General features: G+C 40.8%; 1 protein-coding gene across 1 annotated transcript in view; it reads right to left on the bottom strand.

Annotated features, from left to right (window-relative positions):
* Window positions 1–675: 675 nt before the first annotated feature.
* The window catches only part of CPXM2 (carboxypeptidase X, M14 family member 2), a 68,503-nt gene continuing 48,752 nt past the window's right edge, over window positions 676–20,426 (bottom strand). Inside the window, exons 8-14 of the mRNA XM_035138310.3 lie at window positions 16,389–16,512; window positions 14,544–14,740; window positions 13,090–13,269; window positions 12,453–12,750; window positions 6,548–6,687; window positions 5,063–5,162; window positions 676–1,138 (exon numbers count right to left, since the gene is read on the bottom strand). Of these exons, the coding sequence (XP_034994201.1) occupies window positions 867–1,138; window positions 5,063–5,162; window positions 6,548–6,687; window positions 12,453–12,750; window positions 13,090–13,269; window positions 14,544–14,740; window positions 16,389–16,512 (1,311 nt within the window). The 3' untranslated portion in view covers window positions 676–866. The remainder of the gene's footprint in view (window positions 1,139–5,062; window positions 5,163–6,547; window positions 6,688–12,452; window positions 12,751–13,089; window positions 13,270–14,543; window positions 14,741–16,388; window positions 16,513–20,426) is intronic.

Genomic DNA, 20,426 nt, shown 5'->3' with positions numbered 1-20,426 from the left:
AGTAAACCTGGAAGTAGCAAGAATATGCAACACTAGTTTAAAGATGATGTTAACTTTATAGTGAGACTAAATATTGAGGTCACTACATTTGCAAGGGTGATGCATTTGTTAAACATTCAACAACAATATGGTGACTGGTGATGTGTAAGAGGTGAAGCTCAGTGTTCCCATTTTTGCAGAGCTATATGGACCTCTAAGCTGTTGCCTTCATGACAGCATGCTGAAATCTGTTCCAACATGGCCCCAAGTTGGACTGATCTGGCATCACAAAGGTGATACCTGAAATAACTCTTGAAAGAACCCCTTGATCTAATGTTTCATTCCTCCAAGAAAAAAGGGCACCATTTTAATTGCTTTTGTTTTAGACATCTCTTTGCTCACTTTTGCACTTTGTTTGTTGGATCAATGACAGAACAGATGCTGGCTGAAACAGACAGGTAGTATCTCAGACAGAATCTGAATTCTGTCTCCCAGCTCAAAAGTATTTCAGAGCTGAATCTTGAAATCTCATTTCCGAACCCCAAAACCAAAGCTTGTATTCACAGAATCTTTAGTTCAATGGTTTCAAGGAAGTACATGGTCTGATGCTGTGTATGTGTGGAATTTCTTCTGGTTATAAAGCCTCTCCTCTGGGTCAGAGAATATCGATGCCACATGCAATCGTTACACATCAGATCTTTTTAGAAGACAATATTTTATTCCACATTTTTTCAGATGAGCATATAAATCTAACATTAAGTAGTAGAATCCCAAGATATCCAATAATAAAATATCCCTAATTAGAATACTGCCGGACAGGGTTGATATTATATATTCTACTACGGGAGTAGGTCCAGGTTAAATGCAGAGCATGATAGCATAATTTGTTACACTGTAGAAAGTTGTCTATACTGCTGGCGCCTCTGCCTTGCTCGCTGTCTGTTCCGCCGAAGTGACAGACTAATGGGCTGTTTCCCAAATTTCTCCATGATCTCTTTGATTCGAGCCAAGTTGGTTTTGCTGATGGTGAAGTCACACCGGGTCGCACCCATGTCATAACCCACAGCACAGTTTTTGGTAGCGGCAGTATAGCCCTCTGCTTTTGCAGTGACGACGTATTCTCCAGGGTTTAGAAGGCGCCAGTAATCTCCATCACTTGCTGTGGAAGAAGGAAAGAATTAATACTGTGATACATTTTTGTTTAGCCTTAACTTCCATCTTTCTATTTAGTACCAAAGAGCTTATCCATCCTTGCATGTGAAATGATTGCTCTAGGATGGGGATTTTGGGATTGGTATAGGAAAAAACTTAATTATCTCAGACTGGTAACCTTGGGGATTTAACTACCATTTTCATGTGCATTTCCATGTTCTAGTTATATAGGCTTGATTTGTTCAATTTATTGTTTCAAATTTATAACACTAGGGAGACCATGTTTCATACCAGTCCACCTAGGTTTGCAACAGTACCAGTCAAGGTTTCATTCAATAGCTTTAGAACCAAGACTGGGGCAGCTGGAGACGTGGACCTCTGGTATAGTTTTCCTCATGTCTTATGTTTGTTTGAGTTTGTTTTAAATAAATAATTTTGGTCTGATCACTGTCCTTTGTGCCAAGACTACATCCTCCAATAGTTTTCCTTCCCCAAACCTTCCCCAAGAAAGTTCTAACCAGCTGTTAGGAGCCATTTTCATCTGATGGAAAGAACACTGGAGACTTAAGGCATCTTTGTAATAATCTGAAAATATACAGGTTGAAGAATAACTTAGGGCTTGTAGGTACTAACACACATGTAGTGTGAGCATCCACAGCATCATCATTCCCTCAAAATCAACCTCCACAATGCATCAGAAAGGATGAAGAGCAGTATACAAGTTTTGATGATGATAATAATTCATTTCCTACTCCACTGTTAGCAATGGAAGAGTAGGTAGATAGATCTGGATTTCACTGCTCAGTAGTTCTGGAGATTCATTTTTCCAAAAGTCAAGAAAAAACAGGCTTCATCTGAAGAATCCAAAGAAACAAAGGAAAGATTCAACACTCTGCACTGCATTTCATTTGATAATAGATTCCTGCATCCTTCAATAGGGAAATGTGGAAGAAGAATCTGTATGGCTAGTAAAAATGTGAATTGCCATCATGTAACACTGGGTGTGTTCACATTACCACATATTCCACATCCAGTGCTCTCCCAGTGCTAGTTTTTAAAGCTGCATTCACACAACTTTAGCCACAACCATATAGACCCTGTAGTTTATCAACAACTACTTCTGTCTGATGCACTTTTTTTCTCAAACCAGATTCAATCTGACTAGAAAACTTAAGCTGCATTCACTTTGTACTGACAGCTGCCACAAATGTGCAAACAACAGCTTCACAAATAGGAGTTCCGGGGGGGGGGGGGTTTGCAGGGGCAGGGAAGCTAAAAAGCTCAGGTGCATCAGAGAAGACATCCCTGCCCCCTCTTTGATGTAAACAACACCATGCAAATGCAGCTTGAAATTCAGCCGGGGGGGGGGGGGAGAGAGACTTTGCTGTGTTTTAAGCCACTGATGTGAACATAGCCACCATTACAGTGTTTATGTCTCATTCTATCCTTCCACAATAGTGATTCTTCTGCCTGGGAAACTAAAGCATATGATTAAACTGTTTCAAACCCATTGATTCCAATGAGACTCAATTGGCTGAAATCTAAATATTGTGAATTGGGCTGCTAATTAGCAGGCTGGGAACCTGTTGTGGATCACAGCCACACACACACACACACACACACACACACACACGGGGGTTCTTTTAGGGTGGAGTTAGTACGGTATATCATGATTTAACTATTGTGAGCTTTGTGTAAGAGGATGTTAACTGTTAGAAAATAAGATAAATTATTATGTATTTTTTTTCTCCTTTATTTTTCTGAGTGCAAAATAGGAACACAGGAAGCTACCTTATACTGAGTCCGACCAAGGGTTCAGGCATCTCAGTATTATCTACAGTCTGGCAGTGGCTTTCCAGGGTTTTAGGCCACAACTTTTTCTCCAGTCCCTATCTCCCTATCTGAAGACACCAGGGATCGAACCTTTGACATTCTGCATACATGTCAAGTTCACTACTACTGAGCTGCCTTTTCTCCCAATACAAGCTGCACTTCTTCTGGAGGGGTTGCCATCAAAATACTAGCTTACAAGTGACAGAGGTAGGCAAATATTTGAACATATTTTCAAGTTTCCTATAAACAATTCCTATAAAGAATGTAGAAAGTTTCTTGCAGTTGACATTTCTCACGATGCAGGGCATTTCGACAGGTAAATTGCCTGCACTTTGTTTTGAAGTATTGTCAACATGTTCAATCTGGGTTATTCCCTGTGAAGCCAATGACTTCCCCTGCAGATTACCTGTAGCCCGCTGAGAGCCTTTCTCCATGTTTCTGAGCATGTAACGCTACATAAAAACACAAAGACAACAAAATAGCTCCCTGTTTTCACACTAATGCAAAATGACACCATTACTATTATATTTGTCTTGCCCGTGGGTAACTTACAATGCCCTGAAATACTATACTAAAAAGACAAGTTACATTAATGGAATGCATGTTGATCATTTTTGGGCTGGTTCTGCACACATTTGAGAGGATATGAATTGTGCCCCAGTAGCACGAAAAAAAAGTTTATGCCTAACCTAACCAGGATAACTCCTCCACCACTTCCTGTGAGCAGCTGAGAGTTGAGACTAAACCATCTATACTATAGCAGTGAACCTGAAGCACCTTGGCAAATTATAGTAAATTGTTGAAATTTAGAACACACAGAGCAGGCTCATTGGTATTCAGCTCCACTCACTTTTCATACTGACCCTCAAAACCTATTTGCTTAAGAACAGCATATAGCAAGCAGGTAAACATCCCAAACAAAGCTTGCCCAAATATTTGATACCTGAAGCACAGGGGTTTTGTTTCCAGATTAAAACTGGAGGCACATGTCAGTCTTCCACTTCGAAAATATTATAGGTATTTTCTCAATCTGCAGCAACTGGCAGACATTCTGCCCCAATTTCTCTCAGTGGGTTAGTTATCCTGCCCTCTTTTATTTTTCTAGTCCGGGCTTGAGGAGGAGACTGCTTTCTGGGCAACAGTGATGATGCTTCTGGGATGATATACCTAGCAGCTGTAATATAGGCTGTGTCAGGGAATGCCGGTGCAACTTGACTTCCTCCTTTGCTATGGTGTCACAAACTATACACTGTCCAAAGGAGGGTGTCAAGAAAGCCTGGTTTTGCTGTTCACTGAATTCAATGGGTTCAACTTCTGAGTAGACATGCATAGGATTGCACTGTAAAGATATGCTTCATTTTAAAAAACAACAACAAACAAGCAAAACCTGATTTTTCAAGACAGTAGATAGCTGACACGCATACTTATGGGTCCATAATCCAGCAGCCTTGGCCCTGTATACCTGGAGCGTCTCCACCCACATCATTCTGCCCGACACTGAGGTCAAGCTCCAAGGGTCTTCAAGTGGTTCTCTCACTGCAAGAAGTGAAGTTGCAGGGAACCAGGCAGAGGGCCTTCTCAGCACTGGCACCCATCAGCTTCCCCATTGGATGTAAAGGAGATTAACAACTACACCACTTTCTGAACACATCTGCAGGAATCCCTGTTCTTTGATGTTTGATGTTTTGCTGTGCTTTTATTATGTTGGAAGTTGCTCAGAGTGGTTGGGGCAACCCAGTCAGATGAGCAAGGTAATGATGATGATGATGATGATGATGATAATTGTATACCACCCTTCCTCCATAGTTCTCAGGGTGGTTCCCAACATAAAAATACAAGATAAAAAAAAACCACACAAAATCCATAACAAAAATAGGAACCAGAACAAACCAATACCTCCCCCCATTGTGATGTCAAGTGGGCAGCTCCACCAACACGACAAATTTAGACCACAATAATTCTGTGCAGATGTTGTACCAAAGCCCATGCTCAATCCGACAAAGTGGCTCATTAATAAAGCCGCAAGCTAATTAACTTGGCATTGTGTGTTCCAGCCCTCCTTTCACCCTTCTCTTGCGACACAGAAGCATGCAATTACCTGTGCGGATGTCGTGGTTAACGCCTTCTACAGAAATAATAGCATTTGGAATCCCCTTGCCGTGTAGATCCCTCACCATGCCTTTAATGCCTCGGTGCACCTGTCAGTAAAATTAAGTACATGGAAATGAAGAATTAGGCAATGGCGGAAAAAAGAGGAGACATGCCCGTCATGATGAACCAAATGATGTCAACTACCAGTAAATAATAGAGAATGGTATTTTTGCATGATATATATGCTATTCCAAAACTATGTAATTCACGTCAGGTCAAAAGCCTGAAAAGAGACATAGGCTCTTAGAAACAAGAAACAAGTAAAGTGATGAATGTCAGAGGTGCCCATGAATGATATTTTACTGGAAGTTTATGAACAAAGTCATTTTCTGCCAGTATTGGGTGGTGCCATATTTCCAGCATCAAACATGACATGGTGTAAGGGCGTTTGTTGGATTCTCATAAGTAAGAGGCTTCAAACTCCGTAGCTGGTTTTTACAGAGTTTTATTATATACATATGTACATGACAGAGCTAAAAAGTCCATGACTGTCTTAGTCCGAATCAGAATCCGGAAGTGGCGTGCGTCTCGATTGGTGCCAACAAAGGAACCTGGGAGCCCTCAGCTTCCACTTTTGCTCCCGATTTTTGTCGTCCCCCCCCCTGCACTCCTGGGGTGGAGGGGTGGGAACGTTGCCTCCCCCCCCCTGAACTACTAAACTGTTGGGCAGGTTCTCTGGTTGCTGACACTTCTCCCTCTACAGCGCTCAGGTCTGACACTTCAGACCTTCCCCACTGCTCCTGTGATCTGCCAGCATCCCCTGGGCTCTCCTCCGCTGACAGAGCCTCAGCCCCACCTTCTGGGAGATGCCTTGAAGCAGCAAAATCTCAGAGCCCTACCACCGACCCAACGGGTTCCCTGCTGACGCCGGTGGTCCCCTGACACATGAATCTTGTGGGTTATATTCATGTTTTTCAAATGAACATTGAAAGCTCTAAGTCTTGGGTCCAAAGCTGCCATCCTGCTCACGTATCAGACTTCTGCTTGTGCAATGTAACTTCCTCCTCACCCCTGCAGCCCCCGCACACCTTCTAAATATGCTCTGAAGCTGATTCTGGGGACACACGGGGGGGTTGGAGAGGAAGGGGAATTCCCATTGCATGAGTGGAGCTCCATTTGCACAGCATTAGACACAACCTCAAGTTTCACGGGGCACGCCCCACAGAAGTAATTTGTTTTGACTTTTCAGAATGTGATCTGCCAAATATATACCATCCTGTTCTGAGTTAGTGGAGCATGACCCAGATTTTGACTCAACTGCCAGTTTCTTTGGAAAGACTTTGCATTTAGCTTTCCTCCTTGATAATCTCATAGGCAAGTAATGGAAAACAGTGAGTTGTGGTAACCAGATGTAAAACACCCCAATTAAAGAAAAGGAATTCACTTGGAACAGATCTAGATTTGAATCATCCCAAGTGTTCTTATTTCATACCTGCTCCATGAAAACAATAAGGGACTCCCTGTTATTTTCCCACTCTTCAGGTAATTCACTTTCATGGGGAAATTTATCACAGCCAACATATATGGATAGTTCAAAACAATTTGTATGTAGGTAGCTGAAGTCATTTATACCTGTCAATGCAATGAAAAGAATAAATAAAAATAATGTAATAAAGAAATACAGCTTTTATTTAATCTAGGGACAATCATTTTAAATAATTAAATGTTCCTAATAGTTGAGTTAAAATAGATTTGATTAAAAAAAGCTTTTATGGAAATGCATGCATTTTGTAATGATATCAATAATTTAATTAAAATGAACTCATAAAACATTCTGCCAGTAAAAGGTGAAGATTTATATTCATTTTTAAAAATATAACAGACATCTTGAAATTTAGCCTGGCCTTGTATTCTGTCAGAGGCTTCGGAATCTGGATGGACTTCCAGGAACTTTTTAGAAAGTCATGAGTTTTAAGATGGCAATGTTACAAAAGCCTTCAGTTTCAAAAGTCTTGACATGCATGTGATTAAATTCTAAATATTATTACTTTCTCATCCAAAGAGGATAATGTCAGGCCACCACAACTTAGTCTGCAGCTCACCAGGATAATGTTAAATGGTTGGTTAAGAAAGGTGCTTTGTTCCAGAAACACTTGTTACTGTCAAACTGAAATTAATTTATAAATATTATTCACAAAAATGCAACTAAATTGCTGATGCCAAAGGTATGTGTACTATTCCTTAAACAGTTGTTACTGTATCTTGGAAATTCATTTTTTATTATTACAGTGGTACCTCAGTTTAAGTACACAATTGGTTCCGGAAGTCTGTACTTAACCTGAAGCGTACTTAACCTAAAGCGAACTTTCCCACTGAAAGTAATGGAAAGTGGATTAATCCGTTCCAGACGGGTCTGCGTAGTACTTAAACTGAAAGTACTCAAACCGAAGCGTACTTAAATACGCGCACAAAATACAGTCATACCTTGGTACTTTTGTCTCTTTATTTCTCTTAGTAGGAATAGGAATACTTTGTTCGTGAGCAAACTAAATTTCAAATTATATGGAGAGTTTTAAGCTTATAGATGAATTTTAATTGTTTTAATTCATTTACTTTATAATGACCAAATATAGAAGAACATGGGTGGAACTAAGTGAAGAGAGGGTGGGGGGCAGGAATCTATTACTATACAGCTGCTACCAAGCACTTAATGAGCCTGAAAACACCTCTGGTTTCTCTGTAGGAGGATTATGTAATGCAGAAGTTAAAGCTTGTCGATAGGGAAAGATTGAAATATCAGAGTGTCGGGTTCTGCTGCTATGCTAAAGCTTTTCTCCTTCCCAGTTAAGAGTAAGAAGCATTTTTACTCAGTCTGAATTAATATTTTCCCAAAGATGCTTTATCTACAAAGTTTCATTAAGTTTTTTAGACTGTCCTAATCCTGAGATGGGGCACCTCTGGCTCTTCCAGTGTTCTTGGACTACATCCCCTATTATCCCTGACCATCCTGGCTCAACCTGATGGGAGTTGAAGTCTAGCATCATCTAGAGCAGGAGTCCCCAAACCTCATTTTCCAGCTGTTTTGGACTACAACTCCCATCAACCCTACCTAGCAGGACTAATGGTCAGGGATGATGGGAACTGTAGTCCAAAACAGAGGGAGACCCAAATTTGGGAAACCCTGATCCAGTGGCGGAGCAAGCTACATGGGCAGCTTGGATAAACGTTACTGCTAAGAAGATCATAAGTAAAATGTAGCAGGAATTCTGCGAAGTAATAGTCAGTTATTTATTGAACACATGCTGTGTAAAAGCTGCTCTCATTCAATTAACACCTTTTAGCTAATTCCACTTTATGTTCATTAATCTGAGACAATTCCTCTTGTATGTCAAGAGTAAATAGATGGAATTTTAAGCCAATATTTGAGAATCATAATCACACAATGATCCGAAATTTATCATTGCATTAGGGTTAGGGTTAGGATGCGTATTATTATTATTAAAAACATCAGAATATAATATAGCTGTAAAAATGAATTTGTTGAAATAAATCCAAAGCAATAATTGCTGCTAAGAAATAAAGGTAGTACTTATTCTTGTGGTTAAAACTCTAGCATGCTGGATCAATTCATTATCAAGTTTGCACAGCACTTATGAAAGTCATAAATTAATGAAGCAGTCAATTCTGAATTTAAAATGCATATTGTATTTGGGGGGAGGAATAGGACATGTATTGGGCCAACTTATTCAAATGTGTGGTTTTTTTATGCTGTACCACAAACATGAAACTATCTCCATTTCCTGAGTTCAAAGAGTTTTTGTAGACAGCAAAAGAAATATTCTGCATGCTGGCATGTGAATCATTATGTCCAGGCCAAGACTAACTTCATGTGGTCCAATGCAAATATTACAAAATTAGCTTCCAAGTTGTACACTGTTTGTTCAGTGAAAGCGCAGCTTGTAGCAACAAAACAGGCCAACAAAAGGACTGCAGGAACTGTTATCCTTATTACTGCTAAAGAGACAATGCTGTGGAGCCTTTCATTACAGTACTCTGTGTCCAACACACACAATTCACTTGAGGTGTTTTTAGCTTGTTTCTACCAAGGTTCATCTTGATGAGATTCATGTCAAGCAAATGTTCAAGCAGGAGCTTTGAAAGCAACTGAGATCTTGCCCACCCTGAATCCTCTACTTTGCACACAATATCCATGGAACCCCATGTGCTTCTAATTGGGTACCCAACTGAAAAAAACATATTTAGACCCGGCCAATTTGGCCAACTATCGCCCAGTCTCAAATCTACCATTCTTGGGCAAGGTGATTGAGCGAGTGGTTGCTGAACAACTCCAAGCACGCCTGGAAGAAGCGGACCATTTGGATCCCTTCCAATTGGGATTCAGGCCTCACCATGGGACTGAAACTGCCTTGGTCGCGCTGGTCGATGATCTCCGGCGAGCTAGGGACAAAGGTGAGAGCTGTTTCCTAGTTCTGCTGGATCTCTCAGCGGCGTTTGACACCATCGACCATAACATCCTTCTGGACCGTCTAGAGGGGCTGGGAGCTGGGGGCACTGTTATACAGTGGTTCCGCTCCTTCCTCCTGGGCCGTGTTCAGAAAGTGGTGTTGGGGGATGAGTGTTCAGACCCCTGGGCACTCACTTGCGGGGTGCCTCAGGGTTCCGTTCTCTCCCCCATGCTTTTTAATATCTATATGAAGCTGCTGGGAGAGATCATCAGGGGGTTTGGGCTGGGTGTTCATCAGTATGCAGATGACACCCAGCTCTACCTTTCTTTTAAATCAGAACCAGTGATTGCGGTGAAGGTCCTGTGTGAGTGCCTGGAGGCAGTTGGAGGATGGATGGCGGCTAATGGATTGAAGTTGAATCCTGACAAGACAGAAGTACTGTTTTGTGGGGACAGGAGGCGGGCAGGTGTGGAGGACTCCCTGGTCTTGAATGGGGTAACTGTGCCCCTGAAGGACCAGGTGCGCAGCCTGGGAGTCATTTTGGACTCGCAGCTGTCCATGGAGGCACAGGTTAATTCTGTGTCCAGGGCGGCTGTCTACCAGCTCCATCTGGTACTCAGGCTGAGACCCTACCTGCCCACGGACTGCCTCGCCAGAGTGGTGCATGCTCTGGTTATCTCCCGCTTGGACTACTGCAATGCGCTCTATGTGGGGCTACCTTTGAAGGTGACCCGGAAACTGCAATTAATCCAGAATGTGGCAGCTAGACTAGTGACTGGGAGTGGCTGCCGGGACCACATAACACCGGTCCTGAGAGATCTACACTGGCTCCCAATACGTTTCCGAGCACAATTCAAAGTGTTGGTACTGACCTTTAATGCCCTAAACGGCCTCGGTCATGTATACCTGAAGTAGCATCTCCACCCCCACCATTCAGCCCGGACACTGAGATCCAGCACCGAGGGCCTTCTGGCGGTTCCCTCATTGCGAGAAGTGAGGTTACAGGGAACCAGACAGAGGGCCTTCTCAGTAGTGGCACACGCCCTGTGGAACGCCTTCCCAGCAGATGTCAAGGCAATAAGTAACTATTCTACTTTCAGAAGACAACTGAAGGCGGCCCTGTTTAGGAAAGTTTTTAATGTTTGATGCTGTACTGTTTTTAATATTTGGTTGGAAGCTGTCCAGAGTGGCTGGGGAAACCCAGCCAGATGGGCGGGGTATAAATAATAAATTATTATTATTATTATTATTATTATTATTATTATCTGTAGGCAAAAGTATAACAGAACATCTCTTCTCTCTTTCGCTGTTAGGCAGAAACAAAAGAGTTGGATGTGACTGATCATTTCTTGTTTCTGAGTGCATCACAAGGACACTCCAGGAGAGCACAAGGGGTGGAAAGGCCTTTACACCCAACACAGCTCATATCTCCAGCTCATATCCCAAAATATATTAAATGACTTCTAGAATGATGATGCAGTTAGAATTCATCAATATATAGGTACATATATGCAGCTAGTTGTTGGGTGCATGATTTTCAATGTATTGTCAGGTTTCAAGAAGAGGGGTTTTTCCCCCCAGACTTGTATGTGTTAGTTATATCATTTAATGCAGGCATCCCCAAACTTCGGCCCTCCAGTTGTTTTGGACTACAATTCCCATCTTCCCTGACCATTGGTCCTGCTAGCTAGGGATCATGGGAGTTGTAGGCCAAAACATCTGGAGGGCCGCAGTTTGGGGATGCCTGATTTAATGCTTTAAACACCAAATTCCTCCACTGCAAGGCAAGATTATATTGGGGAAAGTTTCCTGCACTGCTGAGTTTGGATTGGTCCCTTCTAACTCTACAATTCTATGATTCCATAATACAGTTGTACCTTGGATCCCAAACACCCTGCAGCCAATCAGAAGCCGCAATTTAGTTTTCAAGCATTTTGGAAGTCGACCAGACTTCCAGAACAGATTCCGTTCAACTTCCAAGGCACGACTGTAATTAGAGAAGAAATAAACTGCAGTAGTATACACCTAAGGCAAATAGCTTACGGTCCCCTAAATATATAGCTTTGGCAACTAGGTACTTTAGGGCTTAGCTATATATTACATTAATTGCAAAGTTTACAGCCATGTGTAGGAACTTTTTTTTAAAAAAAGAAATAATCAATCAATCAATATATAGTGTCATACAGAGGATGACATATATAGAGAGACAGAATGATTTAAGAAATAATAATCCTAGGTGCGTCCTCCTCCTTGATTTCTATCAGGACAGTAGCAAGTGATGATGGGAGATTTGACTCTTCCATCTCCTGCAATGATTCAGTTGGAAATTAGCCCCACACCATAATTAGTGGTTGAAAAACAGCAACAACTTCCCATTGATGCAAATGGGACCTTTTTTAAATAGCTAATTGCCGCATTTGCCACTGCAAATGGGGGAAAGATTCCATTGGGATTGTGGTTAAGGAGAAAAGGATTAAACACCCGCCTCTCTACATGGCAGCTGTGATGGGAAATGAGCCCCTGCACCTTGAATGAACCTTGCAACTTGGTTGCAAGTCACACAGTTTACATGTAGCCAAGCCCTTAGTTTCATATCAATTGCCAGTTGCTTAAACAGATGCGTAGTCCCTACTGTATTAAATCACTTCGACAGGTACTATTTAAACCCATTGCACTATAAAAGCAGAGTAGTATGCACAGCTGTGGAGATCAGCAACAGAAACCAAAACCTCCGTGGTGAAAATCTGACAGCTCTGCATCAATCCAGGATGCATTGTAAAACACAAAGAGAAAAAGTTAGTAAAGTATTGTTTCTGCGCTGCGTAGGTGGGTGACAGCCATTCAGTTTAAGTTAAGGTGCTAGAACAAATAGTACAGGCAGCCTTTTTTATTTTTGAACGTTTAGGGGTATTCTGCTTTACAGACACTTACTTCCTGCAACAGTATGCCACGAAGCTCCATTTACAGTCCCGTCTTCCTTCTGGAAGTCCTCCGTATGGCACACTCTCCTGCGAGCGTCTGTCATCAGCCGATGGGTGGAGGCATAAGAATATGCCAGCCACCTAAAAACATGGTCATCTGGGGTAGGCGTGTGCTCCTGGGTTTTCCACGTTGACCGGACCATATCATAGGGGTAGGCAACAACAAGTTCTCCACCTTGTAAGTTGCCACCAAGCACAAAAGGGTTTTTCTCCATCCATGCAATCACCGCTCGTGTTTCAACTGCTACCTGGGAAGTGAAGGAAGAAAAATAAAATCAGGTCAAGAGGTATGAGAAACTCATCTCGGAACAATTGCCACATTTTTTTTATTAACCACATTTTTTTTTAACCAAAGGCATTTTTAAACAAATGGCAGCTATTTCTAGCACATCTACAGAAGCAGAAAACAGTCGTAGTTTAAACATTGTAGTTTCCTGGTCCATTGAGGGATGTAAATGGGATAGGTATGAATTGGAGAGAGTCCCAAGGGCCAGATAGGGAAACACGGAAGGCCGCATTTAACCTACTTTAAACGATTTCAAACAGAGAAGGCGAGTTTCCTTCCCATTTGCACTGATTCTACTCACTGTAGCGTTTTCGGACAGGTACCATTCTGGAATTGGTATGTGATGATTTGGGACCTTTCTCAGAACCCTTTTACGATCTTCAGATTCCCAAAGCAGAGTATTTAAGTCAGGGAAGTTATTGTTGATGTCAATGCCATCTTGAGTCCATCTTCCTAAAGACCAGCCTCCTAATTCTGAACCCTGTAACAAATTAGGTTAGGTTGTATTATAGTGACAAACTCTGTGTGCCTTTCTTAAAGTAATAAAACAAGTCTCCTGAATGTCTACAACTATGGCAGAGCTACAGCGTTTTCAGGACCTTGGTGATGAAGTTATATTCCCCTTTTCTAGAAAGCTCACATTCCTCTAAAACAATTTTTATGGCACTCCTGTTTCCTTTGTAAAATGTATCCCACTGCATGGCTTATGGCTAAAGACTGTGGTTTGCTGAGTGGAGATTTATAAAAGCTGAACTTGAATAATATTCAGAGAAAACGCTAATTAATGTGTAGAAAGAATCAGTGCTGAGCTGTAATTTTTTAAAACGTTACTCTGGTGCAATAAAGCATTGTTTATATACAGCTTCAGTTATTAACTTAATTACAGCAGGAGAAGAAATAAATTCAATATCACTTAACTGCAAAAATCTATCTAAAGACTCTCTTTATTGCTTCTCCCAACCACTCTTTTAAATTGCACAATATGCCACCAAGGCACTTTTAGGTCTTAAGAAATGTTGGTGCTTTGATCAAGATGTCACGTTAAGTGAATTACTGGAAGAAAGGCAAGTCGAGGAGGTGATATCAAATCAGAGCTGAAACAAAATCTCTCAAAGTTTCAGGGTGTTTGTATTTTGAAAACTCAATTTTGGTGTGGACATTTTACCTTAAAATATGACGCTGGAAATTCGGATTCTAAATTTGGCACCAGAAATCACACATTCTGCTTATTTAAATAAAGTCGCAATGTAACATTAACCAAATTCTGTTGCATGCCACCTATCATATATTGTAAGTGGCTGGGGGAACCCGGCCAGATGAGCGGGGTATAAATAATAAATTATTATTAAATTATTATTATTAAAGTGCTGCTGCCAGTAAGCCCCTCATTTTGCCTGCATTGCACTCCCTTAAAACGTTATCAGAATGGCATTGCATTTGACTGCCCATGAACAGGGTGAAGAAAGGTAGCGATGGGGAACATTTCAACTCAACTCTGTTTATGACCACTATTGTGTAATCTCATGGTATCTACACTCTCATACTTCTTGAAACTGTATCAACATGAATTACATATTATTCTACAGTATTATCTTCTATTTTATATTTTTTCATGTAACCAAATAGCAGGAAATAATCTTCTGACTCAAAACTCCCACTGCAAGTTCTACAATGCCCATGATTCTATGCCTCAAAAGGCAGCATATGTCTCTTCTATTAATCAATCAGCTCCATTCCAGTGCAGTTCTTCCTTACCACTTCGTAGGCCTTTTCATATCCGTCTGGGTTGATTGAAGGAAGAAGGTGAATTCTGGTATCCTTAATAAGGCGTGAAATACGTGGGTTCCCAGCCAGATATTCCTGGCACATGAACTGCATTAACAAAAGGAGTAACTCACGTCCAAGCACCTCATTCCCATGAGCCCCTGCCATGTACCGAAATTCTGGCTCACCTGTTCAAAAAACAAAGGAAGATGTGAGCACACCAAAAACAGAATCCAGCTAAAGTAATGGGATTTGGAGGGTCTGGCACAGAAGGAAGACACAACAAAACATGGTACATTCCAGCGTATCATTCATGCCTCTTCGATACCATATGTTAGGGATAGGCAACTACGTGTCTGAGGACAAAATCCAGTCTCTAATAGTTTTATAACCAACAAAGCTATGTTTCCAACGAAACTTCGTCTCCCAAGCCTATCTTGGTCACTTTCTCTAAATGTGCAATGGAGGCAAAGGGGTCTCTTTAACTCCCTCTCCTGCGCTTTGAACAGCAGGCAAGAAGCTTTAGCAGAGTCTTCCCTTATTACATATATCAGCTGCTCTTTCCAATGCACAAAGAGAGATCTGTCAATTTTGATTTCCCTCAGCTTCACGTTTTCTCAATCTTAAACTCAGTTCTCCACATTTCCCTATCAGTTTGCGATTATTATTGCAAATTTCAGTGCAAATTGGCACAAATTTCTTCTAATGTAATTGTCTCTGTATACATTTGTATACATTTGTATTATAATGCGAGATGAGCACGCAACCCCAGAGTAGGTCACGACTGGACCTAATGGTCAGGGGTCCCTTTACCTTTTACATTTGTCCCCAATATGGAATTTTTTGCAAAACAATTTATCCCAATGTAATGCATGTTTTGTGTTATTTCCATGAATATATGCATTTTTGTGCACACTTTTATTCTATGCACTTTTGTACACATTCCTTGGCTAGAGAACTTTTGCACTGCAAAATTCAGAGAATTGCAAATTTCAAAGGCTGGCTGTGTTTCGGTTGGCATATTGTTTCACAAAGGGCAGATGGGGTGGGTTCACCTTTAAATGCAAACTGAATCAAGTTTCTCACCCACCCCTATGCACAAGACAGGGAAATTTCTGTGTGGTAAAAATTGAGCCCACTAAAGCCTCTGCTGCTCTTCACATGGAGGAACAGGCTAGAGGGCTGTTTGTTGGTAAGTCAATTGGCAGACAGTGTTGCTTCCTTGCACAGTCAAAATTGTTACTGACTGGGACCACAAACTCTTTCTCTCCACATTTATGTATTCCCCCTACGTGATTATGCAATTTGAACCACCACAAAGCACACAAATATTGGGGCAAATGTTTTCTTCTCACACCACTGTAACAATTTGGTTACTAATAACTATCTCATTATCATTAATAGTTTTTAAAACTATAGTACAATATGACCAGCAAACATTCATAATCTAGATTTTATTTATTAGTCTACAAAACCGCCAAGTTACTTTATACACCTCTTGCTGTCTATTCTGACAAGGACTGTCAGTGCATACTTTTCGTCATGAAAGTTGGCTCCATTTTTTATTATTGCAAAAGAAGAATATATGATTAGCATAAAGGAGTTTGATCCCACTCTTTGGATGGCTTCTATTTATATCCCTCTTCTTCTCTAATTAGAAGAAGTATAATCAAAATTCCTCCCACGTGTACTCAACACCATGACTGCTTGTAGGCACATGCCTCCACTGCGAAGTGCTGCAGACATGTGGAATGTTAAAAATTTAAACATTCAAAACCACTTCATCCACCAGTCCGCCAGCCGGGATTTTATTTGGTCAGAATATATCGTCCTAACCAACTTCGTGTTCTCCTGGGTTGTCTGAGATTTCAACAGCATACAGCTTTAGCCCTTGGTGGCTTTTCCCAATATTGTAAATTCTTGTGATATTTGGACACATCTCATTCACCACTTTCATCAGCTGTAAAATAATCAAAGAAAGAAAGACATTTGTACAAATTAAAGATAGGTGTGATATATATAAAAGCGTATACCTCGCCCCATGATTGTTTCCATGTTGCAGGGTGTAGGGACAAAGATAGCACTCAACAGGGATGGGAGGCCTACAGATGATGAGAGACTCTATTGCCCAACATCCTTGACTATAAGCCACGTTGACTGAGGCTGATGGGAGTTGGAATTCAACATAATCTGAGAGGGTTGTGGGTTCCCCAGAGCTCGAGGTAGTATGCAATTAAAAAAATCACCCCCTGGTGTAGGATTATGCTTAATGTTTATGAAAATGAAATAATTATGTAAAAGGGAGGAATAGACCAATAAGAAGGATGCAGGATTTTAAACATTATTCAAGAAACTTTGTGCTTCGTTGATTAATCATACAGGTGCTGCTTTTAGGCTTCTCACAAACATCTGGTTGGCCACTGTGAGAACAGAATGCTGGACTAGATGGGCTATTGGCCTGATCCAGCCAGCTCTTCTCATGTTCCCTTACCTCTTTTTCTGGGTTGATTCTTAGCTAATAGACGAAATATGTGGCTGGTTGGGCTGTGTGTATAGTGCAGTGTTTCTCAACCAGTGTGCCTCCAGATGTTTTGGGACTACAACTCCCATCATCCCTAGCTAGCAAGACCAGTGGTCAGGAATGATGGGAGTTGTAGTCCCAAAACATCTGGAGGCACACTGGTTGAGAAACACTGGTATAGTGCACACAACAGTTCCCACCATGTGTGTGTACTCCCTACAACAATTTCTCCAGTTTGAAAATGTACCCACAGGGCCAAAATGTGGGTGACCTTGACATGGGTGATATATAGATATATAATGTTTAAATTAAATGACAATAGCAATTGTTTGGTCTTATGGTAAAATGACTCCCCCCCCCAAGAAATGCAGTAAATAAGAGAGCATTTTTTGCCCTATTTCCCTCTCGTTTCCAAAGCTGTGCGGTACAAATTGCATATTTGGCAATGTGATGTGTTAATGCCTGCCTTCCCCCCCCCCAACAACTTTTGCTTGTGTTTGCAGAAACAGAGAAGCCTCTGATAATATGCAGTCAAAGCTATTAACAACCAGAATACTATAAATCATGCCCAGAGTACATTTGCTAATAGACAATTATTATGAGTTGTATGCAGCAATTATTTCTTCTATTAACTTTCTGGCAAAAAAGCTGCATAAATTCCCTCAGAGAACCCATTAGTTTCAATCTCAGCTCATACGGTGCCCAAGGCTGCAGAAGGATTTTGAGAGCAAATCTAAGCCAGTTGTCGCAACCTTTGAGGAGAATGTAGTGCTGTGGGGCCAATTTATGACAAATTCTCTTTCAGGTTATTGACTAGGTCCTTAGCCAGACTCATTCCATCTATTTATCTCTGTCATTCTCGTCTTCTCTTTCAAGAAGCCAAACATTATCTGTTACAAACCATATGAGACTAATGCAGAGATCATTTCAATATCTCTTCCCTGCAATATGCAGCACATGCTAACATTCAATTGTGGTCACAAAACACAACACGGCTTCTCTTGGCTCAGGGTTTCTTTTTCATTCTTGTTATGACAATTTATTTAGATAGAGTTAGATATACAGTGGGAAACTGTTTCGTTCCCCCCACCCCCATTGCATTGCTTCCTGGAACCTGCAGATAGACTATAACAAGTCTACGAAACAGGCCTACTAAACCTATATTCACAATTGCCTGGAAGTAGTAAGTACCACTGAACTCAATAGAGCTTGCTTCTGAGCACACATTTGAAGAAATCTCTGGCCCTCCAAATGTTGTTGGACTCCCACATCCATCAACCCCAGCCAGCATTTTCAGGGATGATGGCAGCTGTAGTCCAACAACATCTGAAGAGCCACAGGTTCTCTATCCCTGATTGCACTGTAAGGTAGTTTTTGAAGGCTGGTCAAGACACTTTGATAATAACTAATATAATAAGTAAAATAAAATATCACATAGTCCAAAGTGATTATGTAGCATTAATCTCCCATCATATTGAGTATGTGATCCTAGAATGGCTGGTATCACCCATGTGATAAATGAAGGAAGAAAAGGACCCAATTATTTTCTTTCTTTTTTGAGAGGTGGCACATAGACATCAGCAAAAGGAAAATCAATGTCAGCAAGCGACAAAGGTAAATATTAAGTCAATCGTGAGACTTTTTAGCCCCTTTGAGATATCTAGTTCTGCCTTAAAAATCAAAACAAGCAAATATTACCTCTAAACACACACATTTCTTAGAATTAGCGAATCACCCTTTGATTACACCATAGCTAACATTTGGATAGTGCAGAATCAATATCAGTGAAAAGAGACAACTAAATGCTGCTTAATGGCCCAATTATAATAATACTCTCCAAAGGCTCAGTGATCAGAGAAGCAGAGAATGTGGAAGGCTCTGATGAAAGATTTTGCTCTCCACTGGCCAGTTAAGCTGCTGCTACTATTTAATCACATATCTTTTTGCTCATTATATAAGACCAGAGGAAATAATTTTCTCCTGCTTTAAGCTATTAGTTTCCCCCAAATATATTTCAAACCTGAACAACTTATCTTTGCACAATTAGGATCTGAAATGCATTTAACTTTATTGTTCTTGACACTAATTATGCCAATTGCATTTCTACTCATCTAATCTGTCTGCTGAAAATATAGGCCATGAAATCTCTTGTGAGCGCAGTGTGTGACTCAGTACACAATTGCTCAATAAAAAATGAATGATGACTCATTCAGTATAAATACGCTGAAGATTCAGCACACTAAAAATGATTCACATACTTCTTGTCCAAACATATTACCTTTATATATTTGAAGAAAAAGATAGGAAGAGATATCTTTAACACATTGTACACCTACATCTGTGGTGATATAAATCTGTCCACAGTGCCATGTGCTTGAAGCTAAAGGACCATAATTATAGCTGTTAGGTCTAAATGTAGACTGGCAGGGATTAATGCCTATGTGAATCTCGGTCATTTGTGTGGCACAAGCCTTCTGTTGCCAGTCACAGTACCTGTCAACTCTGGATGAGATACTGTTCACGTCTACAGTGGTATAAAATTATAGCTATAGAACTGTAAGGCTTCCTGAAGTACCTTTCCTAAGATGCTCCACACATTAACCCAAATCCATGCCACAAATTCACATAAATGGTCAACATTGTGTTGTATTACAAGGAGAGAAGGGAGCGATGAATCAGTCCTTTTCTAATCCATTTCATGTGTTCATCCAAAGTATGTTCTACCACGTTTCTGCATTAATGTGCTACTTAAAAGAATTACATGAAAATACAGGTGCTAAAATATATATATTTCTCTCATATGTTGTTGTTGTTGTTGTTGTTGTTGTTGTTGTTGTTGTTGTTGTTTTGGAGCCAATAACTACATCAGACCATTTGGGTTGTGTGAAGTCCAATGGATAACTATGTTCTTGGGGTGTGGGGCATACAGGAAGTCCCATCCACTCCAAAATGATATTTTTGATTCTAGACCCTTCTCTTCTTTAATACTCATCAGTGGAGCAAATGTTCTTAATGGACTTGTGTGGAGCACAAGGGTCTACATCTAAGTGGTTTTGGCGCCAGCAGACTTTCCTTTTATCTCATACAAGTGGGATGAATATCCCCCATTCACATGTGCAGAACCAACCTGACAAACATATTTCAGATAGAACAGTTTCAAAAAAAAATTGTGGCATGAGGAGAGTTCTCCACTTGTGGAGGTGAGGACTTGTGTTCTTGTCTTCAACCACTTATGCAAAGTGCCTTGGCTCAGTTCAATCTCTGCCTTTCTCTCTCGTTCACATATCACTAAGACACATGGCATTCTGGAGGGTCCTTTAACCCACATTCTGCTCATGGAAGTATAGATCCAT

The sequence above is a fragment of the Zootoca vivipara genome, chromosome 5 (assembly GCF_965207765.1).
Source record: "Zootoca vivipara chromosome 5, rZooViv2.hap1.1, whole genome shotgun sequence".
In the NCBI taxonomy this organism is placed as follows: Eukaryota; Metazoa; Chordata; class Lepidosauria; order Squamata; family Lacertidae; genus Zootoca; species Zootoca vivipara.
The sequence above is the reverse complement of the archived record's forward strand: the minus strand, read 5'-3'. Positions and strand labels throughout refer to the sequence as shown.